Source organism: Rhincodon typus, chromosome 17 (genome assembly GCF_021869965.1).
Source record: "Rhincodon typus isolate 14 chromosome 17, sRhiTyp1.1, whole genome shotgun sequence".
Classification (NCBI taxonomy): domain Eukaryota; kingdom Metazoa; phylum Chordata; class Chondrichthyes; order Orectolobiformes; family Rhincodontidae; genus Rhincodon; species Rhincodon typus.
The window spans coordinates 35,728,489-35,751,288 of record NC_063348.1 but is presented as its reverse complement, the minus strand read 5'-3'; the positions used below and the strand labels follow the sequence as shown (position 1 = coordinate 35,751,288).

Here is a 22,800-nt window from a genome sequence, read left to right as displayed (position 1 = left end):
ATCAAAGCAGCATAATAGTATGAAAAGATAGATATTACAAGGTTCAGCATTCAGAAAGTTGAAAGATGTATGAAATGACCTTGATGAGAGAAAACTATTTTATTGTATTGCTATTGTAACTATCTCTGGAACAGTTAGCCCTCGGTTTTCAATAGCCATGGTAATTTCCAAAGCATCTTAATCGATGGACTGCACAATAAGCCTATGAATAACATTAAAGTTTGTGGCATCAGGTGACAGGTAGCAGAATGAATAGAAAAAAATCCAGTAGGGGTTAAAAGATTCAGAGTGACAAATAGTGGGAAATGATGCTCCATACAAATCAGTACTGAAAACATGTTCATCACCGTTGTGAACTCAGGAATTAGAAGCACAATTTCAAAATTTTCAAATGGTATCCAATTTGAAACACAGAGGAGGATTGCAATAAAACATAGGAAGACATCAATAGTCTTGCAAAATGGGTAATAAAAGTAAAGCTGCCATTGTCTTACCAGATTATAGAGCTACTTGATGGTGGTTTAAGCTGAGGGTCACCATGCCTCAGGCGAGGGGAGAGGTTGAGAAGGAGAGTCCTTCATGGTAACCTCAGCTGGTGCAAGAATTGAACCCATGCTGTTGGCATCACTCTATGTTGCAAACCAGCTGTCCAGCCAGCTGAGCTAACCAACCTTTTATGAGGTATACACCTTGCAAATAAACTTCAAGCTCAGAAGCATGGGGTAGAACATTTTTGCAGAAAATTGGAGGAAGCTACATGCTACTTACAAAATTAACTATCTAAATAGGGGAATTAAAATGAACAATGAGTTGTTACTAAAGATGCATAAGTCACTAAAAATAACAGACCATTAACAGGGTGATAAAAGAGCAACAAATACTGATTTGTTTCTAAATGTATTGAACTGAGAAACTGGAATTACTGTTGTGTTTGTATTGGACCTTTGTTCGTCCCCACTTTGCAGTATTGTGTGCAGTTCTGGTCTCCATTTTAGAAAAAAGTAATGTAGAGGAACGTTTTGAAATGGTACAAAAAGGATTTATCAGGACGAAGTTGTTATACTTATCAGGAAAGTGGAACTCTTTTGTCTAGAAAGAAGACTGAGGCCTATATTTTTACAGTCAGAAAGAGCCTCTCTTTTGCAGAAATGGTAGATGAGGCTGAAAATTGGAAATACCATCCCCAAATATGGCACCTGTTAGTTTTGTGGGGGGCAGGTCAGGTTCCATACATGGCACTTCATGCTGGCAACTGTCCATATAAATAAGCAGCTGCTTCCACTTACATCTAATGTTGGTGCGTGACAGCCAACATATACAGATTTGTTCTGATAGATGCAGGTCTAAACTTTGATTAGTTTTTAGGAGAGGTAGGATAGCTCTTTGGATATAATCCTGGAACACCTTTGAGGGAGGTTATCTGCCATTTGTGAGAGGTAAGCTGTCCTGTCAGAAAGATCAAGTATCCCTTAGGAGAGGTAATGTGTCCTTTAGAATTGTTAAAAGCAGACATGAATGTGCTTTAAAAGCACATAAATTCATTAACTGTCAAGCTCATTGGAACTGTCAAGAATGTCAAAAGCAGTTATGAAAATTGTCAAATACCACTGTCAAGGTTTTAAAACTCCCACACAAAAAATTGAGTGATAAAAATAATTGCTGCTTGCTATATCTCTCTGTCTGTTGATGTGAGGCTGAGGGTTTCCATTACATGATTAGCCTATGTCACTGATCTCATAATTTTCCATTATTACAGTAGTACCTTTCTTGATTGAAAGTTCCAAGTTGCTATAGACCATTTGAAGTAGGATTGTGTGAATTCCAATGCCTGTTTACTTTAAGGCTTAATACATTTGAATTAATGATTATTCTTTTACGGAATTATATAGGTAAAAAAATGTAGATGCAGTAAATGAATTTTTAGGAAGGACGGTTGTTTTAAAAATTAAATCTGCAATAAACACTGAAAACTTTATTTCACTTCATCATAGCATGTGCTCCTGTAGTGTGCCCACAGTGTGTAATGGATGTACTGTAAGGGTAAAGCATGATGGGTAGGTGCATGGGGATTATGGGGATGGAAAGAAAGGAATAGGTTGAGATGGATGGTATGAGGGCCTATGTAACTTGATGGGGGTTATGAAGTGATATGGGCTGTCATGAATGGGGCATGAGGAGTGGCACAGTGACAGGCAGCACGGTGGCTCATTGATTATCACTACTGCCTCATAGCGCCAGGGACTGGGATTTGATTCCACCCTCGGGCGACTGTCTGTGCGGAGTTTGCACGTTCTCCCCGTGTCTGTGTGGGTTTCCTCCGGGCGCTCCGGTTTCCTCCCACAGTCCAAAGATGTGCAGGTTAGGCGGACTGGCCATGCTAAATTGCCCGTGGTGTCCAGGGATGTGTAGGCTAGGTGGGTTAGCCATGGGAAGTGCAGGGTTATAGGGTAGGGGTGTGGGTCTGAGTGGGATGCTCTTTAGAAGGTCGGTGTGCACTTGATGGGCCAAATGGCTTGCTTCCACACTGTGAATGAAGCAGTTTGAAGTGTTAGGGTGGCTTTGTTATTTATTTAAGACCTTCAACATGGTGGCCTTCTTACCAGCCTACCTCTGCACCCAGCAGCCTCCACAGTCATCTGGGGTCATTCAGCCTGATGCCCAGCAACCCTGGCCCCAGACTGAAAATTCCAAATTCCAGGGCAATTTTTCCCAGGTTGGGTTTGCAGAGACAAGAACTAATGTGACTTTGCACTTCCAATTGCAGCTGAGAACTGATGTCTGAAGTTTGTCCTGATAAAAGATCTCAAGATGATCAGAGGATTAGATAGGGTGGACAGTGGGAGCCTTTTTCCTCGGATGGTGATGGCTAGCACGAGGGGACATAGCTTTAAATTGAGGGGGTGATAGATATAGGACAGATGTCAGAGGTAGATTCTTTACTCAGAGAGTAGTAAGGGCGTGGAATGCCCTGCCTGCAAAAGTAGTAGACTCGCCAACTTTAAGGGCATTTAAATGGTCATTGGATAAACATATGGATGATAATGGAATAGTTTAGGTTAGATGGGCTTCAGCTTGGTTTCACAGGTCGGCGCAACATTGAGGGCCGAAGGGCCTGTACTGCGCTGTAATGTTCTATGTTCTATGTTCTATGTTCAAGAATATGAAAGGATTTTAATAGTGTAAAGATTTTCACTTATGGGAAAACCAGAACAAGTGGCCATTTACAAAGCCACTTGAAATTGTGGAATAAGATTTTATATTAAATAGAACATGTATTTGGAGAATACTACTTTGCAGGGTTCTGGGGAAAGTCTGAGGAGTCAGGTTAATTGGACAGTTGTTTCAAAATGTTGGTATAGGCTCAATGGACATCCACGTGTGCTACAAGATCCCTCAATTTAGAATTTAGCCCTTATTTAAAAATTTGCATAAAATATCTCAGTGGGTTACATGAAATCAGGGGACAATTTATTCATCTTCTTCAGTTTTGTTTTTACAAACTGTAGGCTGTAAATAATAGAAACTGATTAAAACTTAATAGAAATGAGAACAAAGCCTCATGTAGAAAAACCAGGGACAAATGTGTAATGCTTAAATTGCTGGACTAATATTTACAAGATCTAGAAACATAAAGCACCATAGCAGATTAAGAAATCTGGAAATGAAAAGTACAGGAACCCTAAAGTTATAAACCCAGGTGGCTCACCAATGCAACTTTAAGAAGGAGAACCTGTCATCTTTAACTCATCTGAGCCTGTATATGACTGTAGATCCACACATTTTAAATTGAGTCTTAACTGCTCCCTGAAATAGCCCAGCAAAACCAATCAGATGTATTAAATTGCCAACGGTTCAAGAAGACAGTTTACTACCATTGGCTGAAGGTCAAACAGGGATGGGCAGTAAATATCAACTTTCCCAGTGATGTCCACAACCAGAGAGTCCATACAGAATAGAAGCCAAGCAGAGGTAAGTACCTGACTCGCCCCGAAGAGCTTTCTCCAACAGCACACCACGTTCCTCCAGCACTCGCTGCTTCTCTTCCACCTCCTGGAGCTGACGCTGAATGATCTGTCAGAGTAATCCTTTTTAAGCAGCTATTCAACATACACAGGATATTTTCAGTTAAAAAAAACTTAGAGCTTTCTCAAACAATTAGGTGAACTCTCCACTTCCTGCTGGTTTCAGGAACATCAGCAGCATTACTTGTGTTACCGAAGAAACATTACGCAGGAAATGCATAATGCGGCTAATTGTAACTGAACCTGCCTGCTAGCAAATTGATGGGACCAGGTGAAACACTTGGTTAACATCCCACATACAGTCAGCGAGTCATTGAGCCACACAGCATGGAAACAGAGACTTCAGCTCAACCAGTCATGTAAAACATAATCCAAACTGAACTAGTCCCACCTGCCTGCTCCTGACCCATTTCCCTCCAAATGTTTCCTATTCACGTACTTATCGAAATATCTTTTAAACATTATAATTGTACCCATATCCACCATTTCCTAAGGAAGTTCATTCCACACGCAAACCACCCCCTGGTGTAAAATATTTGCCCCTCTTGTCTTATTTAAATCTCTCTTCTCTCGTCTTAAAGATGTGACCCCTAGTCTTGAAATCCCCCATCCTAGGGAAAAGTCAATGACCATTAAATCTATCTATACCCCCCATTATTTTCTAAATTTCTATCAGGCCACCTCTCAACATCCAATGCTCCATGATTATTCCATTAAATGCATGTGCTAGTCACCTTATCCACTCCATGTGATGTAGAATTACATCATTTCTATATAAACTTATTTCTATTCCCCTTTGTTCTGGACTCACCCACATTAGGAAATGGTTTCTCCACATCCACTCTATCATAATCCTTCAAAATGTTACAGAAACTTATCAGGTCACCTCTCACTCTTCTATGGAGAAAACCAGCTGAACCCATTCAAATACTCAATATGGAGGGAGTGGAAAGGTGGTGAGAGGTGCTAGAGGCTGATGTACTAATGAGGAGGACCTCTCTTTATCAGAAAATGCCTTCACAAGGCAGAAAAAAAGTACTAACTTAGATTGGGAGGAGACAGTTTAATCAAAGGGTAAAATTTTAAGTAGGCTTTGCAGCATCTCACCCGCTGGTTGGAAAGGCGGTAACACAAAGATGGTGTCTTCTCCAGGTAGGCCTGCTGGGACTAAGTGTCTCTCAGGCACTTAAATAGGCACCAACAGGCTTTTGCTGGACCCCGAGGATAGGAATCTTGCCCATTGTGAGCTGCTGGCCAATCAGAGGCCCTTAGCTCTTTTCTTCCCTCAGCATCATGGCAGAGGTGTTACCTGCTGTAGAAATGTCATCATCCGGAGGTCCAGGATCAAGGAGCAGCCTAAGCCAGAGGTAAGTCATAGCGAGAGGGTTACAGTTAGGGAGGTTTGCAGGGCAAGGGGATGGAGGAGCAGGTTTGGCAGCAAGAACAGGATATGGCTTTCAGCTAGCATGATGCCCGGACACCCACCCCCTCCATCCCCCCAACTTCCAATGCTAAATCCCTCAATCAGGCATTTAATGGTACCATCCATCCCACTTCTATGAACAGTTGGTACGGGTTTGCTTGCTGTGCTATGACTGTCTTTCCCACCATTAAGTTTAATACCAGCAGAGGAAGGAAGAGGCCTTCAAGTAATCATTAACTGCCTACTTAAGGGCCTCAATTGATGGTTGGGTAGGAATCCTGACTGTGAGCCTTTGCACCCTGGACATAATTTCACCGGAGGTGGGAGGGCATCAGGTGGATACTCATATGCCACACTTCCTTATGATTAAATGTCCTCTCCACCGCCAAATACAGCACAAGAAAGAAAATAGAACTCATCCCAAAGTAGATAAACCATCAGGAGCACTGATGATATGCAAGTTCACAAAGATAACTAACATGTGACTATTAAAACTCCTCATTGTGTGGTCAACAGATTTTAAGATGAGGGAATATGTACTTGAATCATCAGGTCCAGTTGTACAGAACATTTTCCATTTGTCCATGGATGTGGGCATTTACTTCCATCCCTAACTGCGCCTTGGTGATGTGGTGTTGAGCCACTGCAACATGTGTGGGTAGGTGCATCACCACCATCTTAAATGAATTCAGGCCATTCATCCACAAATTAAAACAACGCAAGTATGATGGACAGAACTGCTTTCAACAGTGAAAATATTAAAATCATTCTCAAAGTTTTACAACTCATAGACCTCTAGTCATATTACTTTGCCATATTCTCAAGTCTCAAAACTAGAAGGTCTCATTGAGATACATGAGCATTCCTCATGTATTCTTCCCTGTTACTGAAGGTGACACTGACTCGTCTGGATTTACCTGTGCCCTATGGAGTCGTTTTACTTCCTCCTGCTTCATTTGCTGCAGTGCCATATTCCGCATCTTCCTCTTCTTTCGGATATTTTGATAATCCTGAATGAGGAGAAGACAAACGCCATCAATACATCAGAAACCTATCACTCATTTCAAAGAACAAAGGAATGAACTTATATTTAAACAATATCATTCACAACCTCAGGTCATCCCAAAATACTTTGTAAGTACTTTTTGAATTGGAGCCACTGTGGTAATGTAGGAAACACTACAGCCAATTTGCACACAGCAAGCTCGCACAACAGCTATCTGATAATGACCAGATCATTGATTTGAATAATGTTGTTTGAGAGTTAAAAATTCATAACTCATGAGATAACATTGCTGTCCACCCCTTCCTCCTTCATTCTGTTAATAGTTCCATCGTAGTTTATGCAAAAACCTGCTTAACAGTTAATGTCTTTATATATGTCTTTAATATTTTTTGTCCTCTGAGGCAGTAAAGGATGTATATATTCTCATGGTATGTTTACAATGAATGTTGACAATATACTCAACTCAAATGACCATGCTTCATAAGGCAGTGGGCTTGGGCTCACCAATAAACACTGCTCCTTATGAAAATGAGTTGGAATTTTCAGCAAAACTGAAATTGAAAGGAAGTTCACAGAAAGAAATCCTGCATTTCTTTACAGCCTTTAAGAACCTTCTAAAAAATAGGCTGGATAGGCTGGGACATTTTTCACCGGAGCGTAGGAAGTTGGGGAGTGACCTTACGGAGGATTATAAAATGAGGGGCGTAGATAAGGTGAATGACAAGGGTCTTTTCTCTCAGGTGGGGGAGTGCAAAAGTAGGGGACATATTTTTAAGGTGTGAGGAGAAAGATTTAAAAAGGACATGGGGGCAACTTTTTTCACACAGAAAGCAGTTTGAGTGTGGGATGAACTTCCACAGGAAGTGGTGGATGTGGGTATAGTTACAACATTTAAAAGACATTTAGATAAGTTCATGAGTAGGAAAGGTTTGGAGGGATATGGGCCAAGTGCAGGCACGTTGGACTAGTTTAGTTTGAGAACATGGTCAGCATGGACTAGTTGAACTGAAGGGTCTGTTTCTATGCTGTATGACTCTATGACATTCCCAAACACTTTAGAAGTGTAGTTGTAACATACGAAGTGCAGTAGGCAATTTGTGCACAGCAAGGTCCCACAAGAGCAGTGTGATATAGGCTAGATAATCTGTTATATCCTAATGATGTTGTTTCAGGAATAAATAATGATCAGACCAGGACATGGAAAACACCCTGCGCTTCCTCAAACTAATGTCATGGGATCATTCATGTCCACCAGAGAGGTATGATCCATTTAGAGTATAAACACCATACCTCGACAGAGGGAAACAGCACCTATCAGAAGGCTCTCTGTCCTGATGGTTGACAATTGGTGTCTCATCTTACAGTAAGAATATGTCAAACTTGGAAAAAAGATGGTAAACCAAAGATTCTCAACAATTGGAGTACATTTCTGGTGGGAGTCAATTAATATTCAGAGGAATTATGTTAAACTTGAAATGAGCCCTGATTTGACCACAGGAAGGGTCATTGGACCCGAAACGTTAACTCTGATTTTTTTCTTCACAGATGCTGCCAGACCTGCTGAACTTTTCCAGCAACTTCTGTTTTTGTCCCTGATTTACAGCATCCACAGTTCTTTTGGTTTTTATTTAGTATTTAACTCACTGCCACATCTCTTCTGTGCATGCCCACCTTGAAGAAGTTCTGCTCCTCTCGCTGATGGGATTTCCGTTTCAATCTTTCTTCTTGCCCACCAACATTAATTTCACTGACACTCCTGCTGTTTGGCCAAGTATTTGCTAAAACTTGTTTCCACAGCCATATCACATTCCTCAGTGACTGCCTTCGACTCAGTCTCACCCCATGTGGATTCCAACTGAAGTTTTATCCCTCATATTTTGAATCCTCCCAGAATCACAGATATCTCTGTGATGTTCAACGTTCCACAGACAGCTGCTCTCACTGCATCCTGAGACCCACACTCAGTGCCATGCAGCGTCACATGCGCACTCTCAACCTTTCTCTCCAACAGCATCGTAACGTGCTGGCTCAGGGCTGCACCACTCCGCAGTTCCACTTCATCCTCCGGCTCATTCGTTGTGCTAACAAGAAACTTTCCTTTCAGGCATCAAGGCCCGCAAGATGTAACAACTCAAAGATACCTATGGCCCTCCGGAACCTTCCTCCTCTCCCCTTCCCTCTGACTCCGTCCCCTCTCCCAATTCCACCTCCTGTTGGGTATTCACCATCCCTCCCAACCTTCCGCTTTCCGATGCTGAACGCTCCGTACTCAGCAAAGGCCTCAGCTTTATTCCTCTGCGACCCCACCTTGATGAATTTAGGGCACGACATGACGTCAAACTCTTCTTCCACTGTCTTCACCTCCGTGCTCATTTCTTTGGACAAGAGTCCTCTCCCCGTCCCACAGACCCTTTCGCCCAGTTCCAACACTCTCCCCTCCACCTGGACCCCTCCCTCTGGCCTTTTACCTGCACTCAATCTGTTCATTGAGAACTGTCGATGTAATATTAGTCACCTCAATTTCTCTGCCCCTCTCACCAAATCCAACCTATCTCCCTCCGAACTGACTGCGCTCCGTGCACTCAGATCTAACCTTAAAGAAGTTCTGAGGAAGGATCACCGGACCCGAAATGTTAACTCTGATTTTTTCTTCACAGATGCTGCCAGACTTGCTGAGCTTTTCCAGCAACTTCTGTTTTTGTCCCTGATTTGACCACAGTTAGTTTACTGTGTACTGTTCAGGACTTTATATTAATACAGGTGTACAGCAACACCAGATAAGGTGGGATTCAGATTCACAGGAATTTAAGTCATAATTGAGATTCTTGTAGAGAAGCCTAAACAGGCTGGAGTTCTTCCCTCTGCAAATAAATGGCTGAACAGGAAGCCTGACAAAGATCCTTACAGTTACAAAAGGGTTCAATCAGTTGGACCTAGAAGAGAAACTTGTACGTGTTAGCAAGATGCATGAAAAAACAAGTTCCCCTCCAATTCACACAGCATTCTAACTTGGAAAAGTATCATTGTTGCAGCACTATGACTGGGTCAAAATCATGGAACTCCCTCCCTAACAACACCTTGGCTATCCCTGTACTACATGGACTGCAGCAATTCAAGAAAGCAGCTCACTACGACCTTATCAATGGCAATTATAGATTGGCAGGAATTGCAGGCCCAACCAGGGACACTCACAACCCAGGATGAAATAAAATAAAAACCAGGGGCCAAAAATATAATCAAAAACATCCAATTCGTTTATCAGAAGAAACCTCTCGGAAGTGTTGAGAACATGGAACTGATTCTAACATGGAGGGGTAGAGTCAATTAACAAACGTATTTAAAAGAAGGTTGGAGAAGTGCATGACAAAGAAAGAGATGTGAAGTTAAACTGATAAAGTGAGATTAAAGGGAGGAGGATTGCATGGGAAGTAAACAGTCACAGACCAGCTTGGCTGAATAGCCTTTTACCATGTTAAAGACCCGAAGTAAAACAGGGCGTGGGTAAAGGATTGGCTGATTTTCTTCCCCTCTTCCACTCATAGAACATAGGACAGTGTGGGAATAGCCCTTTGACCCACCAGGTCTGTGCCAACTATGATGCCATTCTAAACTAATCTCTGTCTGTTCATTTGTCTGTCTAAATGTCTCTTAAACATTGCAATTGTATCTGCTTCTACCACCTCTCCTGGCAGCGTGTTTCAGGCACCTACCACCCTCTGTGTAAAACAAAATTTCCTCACACATCCCCTTTAAACTTACCCCCTCTCATCTTAAACGTATGCCCCCTTGTATTTGACATTTCCACCCTGGGGGAAAAAGACTCCAACTATTCACCCAATTCATGTCTCTCATAAATTTTATATACTTCTATCAGGTCACACCTCAGCCTCTGATGCTCTACTGAAAACAATCCAAGTTTGTCCATCCTCACTTTATAGCTAATACACTCCAATCTAGGTGACATCTTGGTTAACCTCTTTTGCATCCTCTCTAAAGCCTCTACATCCTTCCTATAGTGTGGTGGACCAAAACTGCACACAATACTCCAAATTCAGAGAAACTAAAGGTTTATACAACTGCAACATGACTTTTACACTCAATGCCCCAACTGATGAAGTTAAGCATGCCTTATGCCTTCTTTACCATTTTATCCACTTGTGTTGCCACTTTCAGGAAGCAATAGACTTGGACCTCATAATCCCTCTGTATATCAATGCTCCTAAGGTTCCTGTCATTTACTGTATTCTTTCCTCTTGCTTTTGATCTTCCAAAATGCATCGCCTCACACTTGTCCGAATTAAACCCCAACTGCATTTCTCCACGCAACTTTCCATCTGATCAATAAGCTGCTGAATCCTTTAACAACCTTCCTCACCATCCACAACTCCACCAATTTTTGTGTCATTTTCAAACTTATTAATCAAACTGCCTACATTTTCAACTAACTTGTTTATATATATTACAAACAACTGAGGTACCAGCACTTGCGGAGCACGACAGGCCACAGACATCCAGTCTTTTGTTTCCAACTTACCAACTCACTGTGGATCCCATGTGACTTAATCTTCTGGACTAGCCTACCATGGGGGACGTTGTCAAATGCTTTAGTAAAGTCCATGTAGACAACATTCACTTCCCCACCCTCATTAATCACCTTTGTCACTTCCTCAAAAAATCTCAATCAAATTTGTAATACAAGACCTCTCCTGGACAAAGCCACACTGACTATCCCTAAAAAGTCCATTCTTTTCCAAATTTGAGTAAATCCTGTGTCCAAGAATCTTCTCTAATAATTTCCTGACCACTGATGTAAGGCCTAACAGCCTACAATTTCCTGGATTATCCCTGTTGCCCTTCTTTGACAAAGTAACAACATTGGCTATTCTCCAGTCTTCTGTGGCTAAAGAGGATATGAAGATCTCTGTCAAGATCCCAGTAATCTCCTCCCATGCTTCTTTCAGTATCCTGGGATAGACCCCATCAGGCTCTGGGTATTCATCTACCTTAAGGTTGTTTAAGACACCCAATGCCTCCTCCATCTTAATATCAATATGCACAGAATATCAACATACCCCTCCCTTAGTTTACCATCATCCATATCATTCTTCTTCGTGAATAGTTTACTTCTGATTGCTTCCAGCATTTCATAGTCTAACTGTTGGTGGGATGGTGCATGTGTAGAATTAGCTAACATTGTTCTTACCTGTGACCTTAATGGGAACATCTCCTCAGATGGTGCATCACTGGTTGACTCAGATTCACTTTCAGTGACCTGGGTGTAGGTTTGGAGATCCTTGATGCCTAGGAAGAATATGAGCAAACCACAGCTCAGATCAGCATGTGTCAACAGCCTGATTGTGCCTCACTCAATATTTAATTTGTTCAAATAACACAGACAGTATTTCATTTAGTCTTCACGCTAAACAGTCCCTGCCACAGGCTCTTTGCAGTTCTTCCTTCAACAACACAATAACGTGCGTTTATTTTGTTGTCTTTAATGCAGTAGAAATGTCCCACAGTGCTCCACAGGCACGTTATCAGAGAATATTCAACACCAAGTCACATTAGGACAGGTGACCAAAACCAAAACCAAAAGTGGGACACCTTTTAAGAACACCAAAAAGAAGGAGAAAGTGATGGAAAGGGGAAATGCTCAGGGAGAATTTTTCATTATATTGTGAGCATCACTGGCAAGGTCAGTACTAATTGCTTATTCCCAATTGCACTTGAGAAGGTGGTGGTGAGACACCTTCTCGAACTGCTGCAGTATGTGTGGTGCAGGGAGGATTTTGACCTAGTTGTAATGTTTCCTCATCAGGGGAGTGTGGGGCTTGGAGAGGAAACTTGCAGGCAGTGATGTTCCCAAGTGCCTGCGTTCACACTGGCAAGTTCCATCACACTTCTGACTTGTGCCTTGTTGATGGTAGGGTCATGAAGTGAGTTATTCACCACAGGATTCGTAGCCTCAGATGTGCACTTGCAGCCTCAATATTTATGTGGGTGGCTTTTTGTTTTAATGGCAAAACCAATGCTGTGGCACAATTGTTACTTGTCACCTGCCAGCATAAGCCTGAATGTTGTCCAGTCTTGTTCTACAGCCATGGAGTCCTACATTGTACTGCTCATTGGGCAATCAACATGCCCATCCCCATTTCTGACCTCTTAATGGAAGGAAGCAGCTGAAGATAGTTGGGCCTAAGACAATATCTTGAGGAACTTCTGCATCAGTGTCCTAGCAATTAGGTGATGAGCTTAAAATAATCACGGCCATTTTCATTTGGGCTGGTTATTATTCCAGCCAGTGGAGAGCTTTCCCCTGATTCTCAATGGCTTTAAGTTTGTTAAAGTGTCTTGATGCCATCATCTCTCAAATGCTGCCTTAATATCAAAGGCTGCTACTTTTATGTCACTTCAAGTTAAACTCTTCTGACAAGGCTGTAATAAGGCTAGGAGCCAAGTTGCCCGGACAAAACTTAAACTAAGCATGGGTAATCAGATTACTACAGAAAACACTCTGCTTGAAAGCACTGTCAGCAAAACCCTCCACTACTTTAAATGATGATCTAAACTAGACCTGTGGAGTAGTAGTTGGCCGTATTAGATTTGACCTGCTTTTTGTGAGTGAGTGTAACTGAGAAATTGTCCATATTGTTGGATAGATACCGATGTTGTTGTTGTACTGGAACCGTTTACTGAAGGCATGGCTACTCTGTGATCACAAGACGTCAGTGTTACAGCCAGTATGTTGCCATTGCCATAGTGTTTGCTGTACCCAGTGCATTCAGGCAGGATCAAAATCCTGGAAGTCCCTTCCCAATAACACTGTAGTGAACTTTTTCTTAAAATTCATTCATGGGACATGGGCATTGCTGGCTGCCCAGCATTTATTGCCCATTAATAGTGCCCCTGAGAAGGTGATGGTGAGCTGCCTTCTTGACGTTGCTTTGCAGAGAATTTATGAACCAAGTGAATTTTTCACGACAATCGACAATGGTTTCATGCTCATCAGTAGATTCTCAATTCCAGGTTCAAATGCTACCATCTGCCATGGCGTGATTTGAACCTGGGTCTCCAGAACATGAGCTGACTTTCTGGATTAATAGTCCAGCAACAATACCACTAGGCCATCGCCTCCTCTTACACCAGACAAACTGCACTGGTTTGAGAAGAGGGCTCACTACCACATCCCCAAGGGCAACAGAGATGGGCAACAAATGCTGACCGTGCCAACAAAGCCCACATCCCATGGAAGAACATTAAAAATACCTGGAGGTGAGAAGATTGTAGAGAAACTGCAAAGTAGGAAGTCGGTGGAAGTAAGTAAGTTTCCCTTCATAGTATAGTATGGACTAGAGGGGCAAAATGGCCTCCTTTTTTGCTGTAAGTGTTGTTGGATTCTTTGATTCTAGGTTAATCATTAGGTTCAGGTCAGTAAGAGTGTAACTGTTACTTTGCTAAGGAACTTTGACTATTACAATTGGTCCAGATTCTAGGTAACTGCCCAGCTTTTCTTTGCAAAATAACTATTTATATGTATAAAACAAAGTGTAATGTCAGATATGGAGTGCATTAGATGTGTGATAAATACAGTTTTCATACCCATAACCACCAAATTAGCTTACCTAGGAGTTATTTACCGTCAATACATTTTGTTTATCACTCCAAATATCGTGTTATACTACAAAAAATAAATTGAAAACCTCTCCAGGAACACAAAATAGGGGTGCGTGCACATTTGTAAATTTTTACATAATCTATATGTGGATTCCAGTATTTATTAGCAGCAATTATGCTTTCTGGCCTTAAAGTGACTTAGCTTTCACTTCACAGCAGAATAATTCATAGTACTTTAAAGTTCTGAACTCATAAAAGTCAGTAAAACTGCAGATAATTAGGAGATCAAGGTGTGCAGATATGGTTTGATACCCATTTCAAAGTTGATCTCAACTATTTTATATATCATTAATAAATTCTTAACTTCACACTTATAACAAACAGAGTTAACAAAAGAGAACCAGTGGATTGGATTTAGATTTCCACAAGGCATTTGATAATGTACCACATAAAAGGCTATTTGCACAAGAAAGGAGCTCATCGTAGTGGGGATAATGTATTAGCATGGATTGAGAATTGGTTAACACACAGACAAAGGGGTGGATTCATGCTCTTTCTCAGGTTGCAAATATGTAGCTAGCAAAATGCCTCAAGAATCTGTCTGAGGACCTCAATTATTTACTATCTATATTAATAACTTGGAGGATGGGACAGATTGTATTGAATCCAAATTTGCTGATAATACAAAAATAGGTGGGAGGGCATGTTGTGACGGGGCATGAGGAATCTGCAAGGGATATTGAAGGGTTGAATGAGTGGGCAAAAATATGGCAGGTCGAGTTTAATGTAGGCAAGCATGATGTCATGTACTTTGGTAGGAAGAATCAAAATGCAGACTATAATTCAAACGTAGAGAGACTCCAAGAAGTGCAGCACAGAGAGATCTTTGTATTCTTGTGCATAAAACACAAAAGATTCCCAGATGCAGCATATTATTAAGAAGGCAAATAGAATTTTGAGCTTTATTTCTAGGTTGGATTTTAAAAACAGGAAAGTCTTGTTACATCTATTGTCAAGACTGTGCCTTTTTATTTTTCAGTATTTTAAATGTGAACTGGAATGGGAAAAGAACTGTTCCCAAAACCAAGGATTGCTGAAGGATTATTGCAGTGTTTAAAAGCAAACAAACCGACATTCAGTATAAGCATCATTCACACTGCTTATTCAAGCAGTAATTGGAGTTTGCAGATGAGCTGGAGCCAAAGGGTGTGTACAGATTGTGACTCAGCCAGCAACAAATAGCTGATTGGTCCTTGGGCTAGTGACCAGCTATTGATGTCAAAAGCCTACTGCCTGCCAACAACTATCTGATTGTTTCTCAGGAAGCTGAACAGTTTGGACATGAGCTCAAGTGCATTTTGGGGTGGCACGGTGGCTCAGTGGTTAAGACTGCTGCTTCACAGCGGCAGGGACCCGGGTTCGATTCCATCCTCAGGCGACTGTCTGAGTTTGCACATTCTCCCTGTGTCAGCGTGGGTTCCCTCCAGGTGCTCCGGTTTCCTCCCACAATCCAAAGATATGCAGGCTAGCTGGATTGGCCATACTAAATTGCCCGTGGTGTTTCAGGGATGGGTAGATTAGGTGGGTTATTGGGTCTGGTTGGGATGCTCTGAGGGTCAGTGTGGACCTGTTGGGCAACAGGGCCTGTTTCCACACTGCAGAGATTCTATGAAAAATGAGAATAAGTTAGTGAGAAGTGATCAGATCTCCACCAGATGAAGAGCCGTGTCTGTCCTCTATTGTGAAGACCACATTACGCCTGAAGATAAACTACTTATCTTTCTTTCAGCTGTTGCTGCAAATTGTAATTAATAATAATTAATAAGTCAGATACCTTATTCTACATGTCTCCCTAGGCCTCCTGCAAACCAGTGAAAGCATCCGGAGAAGGATGAGTGAGAAGCAGTGATCTGATCAGTAAATAATAACTTCAGCCACTGTCTGACCAGAACCTTTGAACTACCAGGGATTATTGAACCACCTTCCCAGTTCCCTCTTCCACTACACCCAGGATTAAAGTTTTAACTAGTAGAATTATATGTGGGTGGTTCATAATAGTTTACCTGCAGAATGAGCCTAATTAATCGTATTTTTTGTTAAGTACAGAAAGTTAATCCATGCTTTTTGTCAATCTGTGTCTGAAAGTCAGGTAAATTGGGGAACTCTGCATTGTTTAAAAATCTTTAACCCTTGCCATGACCCTGGGAATAGCAGGCTTGATTTTCAGCTTGCTATCCCAGTGAGGCTTAACAATGTACATGGTATTGTTGAGGCTGGAGTACAGTTTCAGTCCCCCTATTTAAGAAAGGATGCACTGCTGATGGAGGCTGTTCAAAAGAGATTTATTAGGCTGATTCCTGGGATGAAGGGTTGACGTATCAGGAATTGTAAAGGAGGATAGGCTTCTATTCATTAGAATTTAGAAAAATGAGGAGTGATCTTATTGAAACACAAAAGGCTTTGAGGTGCCTTGATAAATATCGAGAGGATATTTCCACCAGTGAGGGAACTAGAGGACATAGTTACACAATGAGGGAACACTTACTTAAAACTGAGGTCCAAAGGAATTTCTTCCATCAGAGAGGAGTGATTGACTTGAATTCTCTACCACAGAGAATTCTGGAGGCTAGATCATGAAAAGTATTCAAAGAAGAGATAGACAAATTTTTTAAATATTGAGGAGTTGGGGGCTATGAGGAGCTGGCATGAAAGAGGAGATGAAACTTGGGACAGATCAACCATGGTCTTATAGATTTGGGGTGGGGGGGTGTGTTGAGGGGATGTATCTCCCCCTCCTGCTCCTACTTCTTGTGTTCTTAACATGGAATACCACTCTGTAAACTAGCAACGCTTGAATTACACACTTCCAACATTGCAGCAACTCCACTGGAGAGTGGGGTAGGAATGTAACTATAGTATGACACATTAATGTAGAGTAATGGAGTCATACAGTTTGGAAACAGGCCCTTCGGCCCAACTTGTCCATGCCGACCGGGTTTCCTAAACTGAACTGGTCTCATTTGCTTGCATTTGGCCCATATCATTCTAAACTGCTCCTATTCATGTACCTGTCCAAATGTCTTTTAAATGTTGCAATTGTACCTGCCTCTACCACTCCCACTGGCAGCTCATTCCATAATTGCACCTCTCTCTGTGTGAAAAAGTTGCTCCTCAGGTCCCTTTTAAATGTTACCATTCTCACCTTAAACCTATGCCTCTAGTTTTGGACTCCCCTACCCTGGGGAAATAGACCTTGGTTGTTCACCCTATTCATGCTCCTCACGATTTTATAAATGTCTCTAAGGTCACCCCTCAGCTTCTGATGCTCCAGGGAAAAGAATCCCGGCCTATCCATATTACTCTAACCCTCCAGTCTCGGTAGCATCCTTGTAAATCTTTCTTGTGCTCTTTCCAGTTTAATAACATCCTTCCTATAATTGGTTTCATTATAAATTGCAAATGAGTTAATAATGGAAAAATGTTGAAGGAAATGCATGCAAATATACTATTACAGAATGATACAGCACAGGAGGTAGCCATTCTGGTCATTTGAGTTTTTTGAAAGAACTATCCAGTTATTTCCATTGCCAGATGTCACACTGCTCTGCAAATGTGTAGTCTTTGGTTACTGATCCACATGTGACTGGAAACAGTTTGTCTCTCTGTCTCTCGTTCTCTGTAAATTTGTCTGTTTGTATGTATGTACACCCTAGGATAAAGTAGATATTGGCTTTGAGTGATCGTGTAAAGCAGGCGATAGCAACTCACTAGATAATTTACATCTGTCCCCATTTTTACTTCTGTTCAAGGGAAACAGATAACTACCAACTGTTCCACATTGCTGCACTAAGACAAGATTTAGCCTACTGAACTTCTGCTAGCACAATGGAAAACCTTGCCCGTGCAATTTTGTGCTCAAATACATAAATCACGTGAATTGATATTTTCAGGAAAGATGGTGGGAGCTGTAGACTGCCTTTTAAGTTGCTATGGGCTTCTCAGTACAATTAAGCAATGCAGCTTCAAACAAAATAGCCACGGGCACTTTATATTTTCTGGGAAGCATGTTTACACTGTGAACATCTGTTAGATGTAAAACAATTGGCGTCATATTGTCTAGTTAAATTTTGAAATAAAAATTTCAAAAGGATACCAGATAACAAATCTACAGTGATGAAATATTAATAACACTCCACCATACAACACAAGATACCAACATAAATATTCATAATGGTCATGCCACCAATCTATTGAGTATCTATATTGAGAATTAAGGATTGCATCATGGGCATAGTTATTTAATTCAATATTGTTTGATATGAAGAATAAACACTAAATAAGATGCAACATTTATAAAGGTAGATGCCATATAATAGCAAGCAATTCAATAATATTCTAAGCAAAACAGCATTACCTTTATCTTAAAGAAAAAGCATTACAAAAACTGCATGTTTGTAGTCACATATTCCCAACACCAAGAGAAAAAACACATAAACCAAATCTGTGATGTAAGATTGGCCTTTGCTGTAACCTAAATAATAATATTATTGAATAAGTAGAAATTTTGCATTTTATAATTGATCCTATGGTATGCTTGGCAAAACTGGTTACAGGCGGGGGGAGTAAATCTTTTCAGTCACAACATATCAGATGAAGAGAAAGAAGGATGTAAAACTGCCCATGCACTGGAATAGACAAAAATTACAGGTTTAGAAGGAGATTGGCCATATTTCAGAGACCTATTTCATTACAGTGCTCATGGATGTTGCTGCTGAGGCCGGATGTGAAGGTGAAGAAGGGGATAGCCTGGTCACTCTCAAAGAAGAAAACGGCAGAAGGCAGACTGACTAGCTGACTGTCTGTCTGTATGTATCTCAGGGAAACTGAACAATTAGGGCACAGGGTGAGTGTTGAAACTCCTATCTGCAGCATTACTGGACCATGTATGTACAATAAACCACAGGCAATAAAGGTATGATTGTTTGGGCAAGTTCTAAGTTTTGAGTCATAAATATACAAAGTAAACCTTCAAACCAGATGGGGTGAAGGCATCTGGTAAGAATAGCCCACTCCACATCTCCAAAGCTTTAGTCTGGGCCTTTGGATAACTAATCCGGTGTCACTATTGTGAACACCATCACATTCCCCCTAAAATCCAGCAAAGTCAGCAGTTTTTGCTAGGCTATAAATACCCTTGAATCGATCACTTGCTGGGCCATTTCAGAGGGCAGTTAAGAGTCAACCACATTACTATGGGTCTGAAGTCACATGGAGGCCATTCTGGGTAAGGACAGCAAATTTTTTCTCTGAGGGACATTAGTGAACCAGGTGGATTTTTACAATTGACAATAGCTTCACAGTCACCATTACTGAATCTCGCTTTCAATTCCAGATTCATTGATTGAATTTAAATTCCTGCAGCTTTGGTGGGACTTGAACCCATGTTCGCAAAGCACTCAGGATTTGTAGTCCAAAGTCATTGCCACTGCACCATTATAAGCCCCTTGAGATAAATTCTATTAAATATTCCATTCCATTAATATTTTAAATTTATTTTTGTACCTGTCTACTAGGTTTTGGTGAATTCTGCACTTGGACTACTAAATTTCTCCACTTCTTTACAGCTCCTAACTTCTCTCCATTTATTTACTGATCTATCCTTCGAGGTCCACATATTTTGATTTTTTCCAAAAAGAGAGAAAGATTACCTGGCTGTCTGTGACATTCTTTAACATGTTGGAGTTTAGGAGAACCTGACGTGGTGCATACACTAGATAGAGATTCCTTCATCTCTGTCCTCCTAACGCCCTTCTTCTTGAAACTGGCAAAGATTGTCCAAATGTCATTCTTTGAACCAGTCACCATAGAGCTATCCAACTCGAAGACTGGTTTCTCATTACTTTCAGCTTTTGTGCTTCCCCATCTCAGCGAAGAAAATAGTGCATTGTTCCTCTGGATGTCAGAGTTGCACTCTGACTTTATCTGACTGGAATCAATACTCTTTATTGAGATATCATCCCTAGGATTTGCATCTTTCTTCTTTGGCAGTGTGCTCTGCTGTTGCTTTTCACTCTTGGTGACCTTGCTGAAATCTTCACTTGCACCGTTGAGTGGTGAGGTGTTGTGAAAATCTCTGTGATCTGGTGTGTTGGCAGACTCTGATGATACATCCATGTGCTGATTTGTAAGCGGAGAACTTGGTAGAATTGAACTTGGTTGTTCAATATCCTGGGAGGACGAAGGTGTCCCTTGTGTGAAACTATGGAACCTACTGAGAGACAATCCATGGAAAGAATTATATGAAAAAGTCCTGGCCCGTCTTGTCTTTGGTTGCTTATCCTGAGTCTTTTCCACACTGCCTGGTAACACTGGATTCTTTCCAGAAGAGAAGGACTTAAACGCATTGACTAAGAAACTCAGCGGGGATTTGGGAGAATCATTACCTGAAGTATGACCACTGGGTGAAGAAGACCCTCCCACATGAGGAGCCTTTGGTGGGCTGTGAAGATCTGAGTTTGCTGAAATGCTTGGTTGAGCTAAAACTGAGGATTCAATTTTAGACTCACTTGGATTCTTTGTGTCAAGATTTGTATTATAAATCTTTCCAACAGGGTCCGCAATTACTTTCACCTCTTTAGTCTCCTCCGAGTCCTCCATGGTTGCTTTACTTGTGACTGAGGAATTCCAATCCAGTGACTGTGACGGTTGTGTTGGTGAGTGAACCAATCTTTTCACTGTATGGTGTGATTGTCTATTCAGGGGTGGTGGCTTTTGTAACATTGAATAGCCCATTCCAACAGCCCCAGGTAGAGTAAGCTTTGGATGTGGAGCCCGATTAGTCTGTTGGTCTGATGAGGTAGAGGCTTCTGAAATGAGTGTGTTCTCATCCTTTGTAATTCTATTAGTTCTGACATGTGCACCAACCACAGCCTCTTGTCCTTCCTTCTCTGAGCCACTGTTACACCAAATAGACAATTTGTGGGCTGTCCTGGTGGAACGGGATGTTGGAGCTGGATGGAGCTCACTGCTTGTCGGTTGGATGTCTGTGTTGCTGGTTACCTGAGGTGGAGAAACTCTGACAGAGAGCTTTGAAATCTTGAGAGCTTTTTGTTGCCATGGTGACCTGCTTGGTAAAGAATGCCCTCTTGTCAAATGAGACGGGCTGCGAACAGAGGGAACCTGGGAGCAAAGAAGGTTAAAAGTCAGTAAATCACAAAGCTAGCCATTCCTTCCTGTCCTGCATGTTTTAGTTAATTCCAATGAGACTGTAGATAATCCCATTCCCACTCTGATTAACACCAACCCACCTTCAGCTAACTCAGTACTCCCTTCTCATTAATCCCATTTTTTCCTCCAATCAATTTTATTCTTCCCCTGTCTTCTGCAGAATCCTTGCAGGAGAGCAACAGCTAAAAGCCTTTCCCATTTTCCTTTCACTGGCTCTTGAGGCCCAGTTCCCAAGGGACACTCAACAATACAGATTCTTGGCATTTCTTTAACCCTGCCAGGCAATGCCTGACTATTTGGCCCATAGTGTTACAAATGAGACAAAGAACTCCCAGGTGCAAATATCTACAAGATGTATCTGGTCAAACCTCCTTTAACAGCATCTTCCAAACAAGAAATCTTGACCACTTAGAAAGATAAAGCCAGGAAATAGATGGGAATACCATCTGAAAGTTCCTCTCCAAATCACATCCCAAGTAGACTTGGAATTAAGTCATTGTTCAGTGATTGTTGCTAATTCATTTGTTCTTATCAATCATGTGTCCAAGTCCTCTCTGCAGAGAAGGGGTTTATAAAGGCAAATCTATATAACCAATTTCCCAAGGTCAGTCAAAGGATAATTGCAGTTGCTTGTAAATTTCAGGCTCCAGATCAGATGATCTCGGCATGAAATGACTGTGGTTCTTCTCAGATTGCTTTGCACTTGTAATAAACTGAGAGACTTGAGCGCATAACAAGCACCTGGCAGACAGAAAACCTTCGTAAAAACATTCCTCACCAATTAAATCACCTTCTTTTACAAGCTGACAATGTGTTGAGGTGAATTGAATAAAAACTCAACTTACTGTATAATTAAAATTTTCAATGAACTTGCATTTAGCTTCTTGATCACCCCTCAGTAGTGTTTGAAAACTGATTAATTGATAATTAATTCTTTGGGTGTGAGTGACAGATTTCAAGACCAAAATTTATTGGCCAGACAGAATTGTCCTTGACAAGAGGAAACTCCAATAAAGTTGAAGAGGGGGTCAGATCGAAGTGACACAACTGCAGCCATTACAGATAATATTCCAGTCATGTTCATTGAACATATCCATAACATGGGATGGGCTCTATGCATAGGAGGTTGTTTTCAAAGAGAGGCTCTTGGAGCCCTGCCAACTAAGGAATGAGGAACTTGCCAGAAAGTGCAGACACAATTGATAACTTCTTATTTGGAATTTTCACAGATTTAGGAAACATATGTTGAATAATGCCACCATCATCTATGATACTTCCCATGTGTAACACTTAATCTCAACTTTTACAATAGATTCCAATCTCTATCCCTTGAGCTCAACTAACCATATGGTCCAAAATGAGGCTATTTGGCCTACTATGTCTGTTATATTCTTTAAAAGAGCTATCAAATTAGGCACAGTCCTGCTAAAGTTCCTCCTCATCCCTCCAAAAATATTTTTTTCAGGGTACACAAAAAACAGATCTCTATCAAAGGTGCAGAGCTGGAT

General features: G+C 41.3%; 1 protein-coding gene across 4 annotated transcripts in view; it reads right to left on the bottom strand.

The window, feature by feature from the left end:
* Positions 1–22,800, bottom strand: part of mical2a (microtubule associated monooxygenase, calponin and LIM domain containing 2a) — a 216,588-nt gene that overhangs the window by 14,238 nt on the left and 179,550 nt on the right. For 3 of the 4 annotated variants that reach the window (XM_048606984.1, XM_048606981.1, XM_048606982.1), the window contains 4 exons: positions 19,774–21,244; positions 11,655–11,752; positions 6,363–6,455; positions 3,978–4,071 (listed from right to left, as the gene is read on the bottom strand). In XM_048606984.1, the coding sequence (XP_048462941.1) occupies positions 3,978–4,071; positions 6,363–6,455; positions 11,655–11,752; positions 19,774–21,244 (1,756 nt within the window). Of the gene's footprint in view, positions 1–3,977; positions 4,098–6,362; positions 6,456–11,654; positions 11,753–19,773; positions 21,245–22,800 lie in introns of all 4 variants that reach the window. The other variant, XR_007263958.1, reaches the window with a different exon arrangement.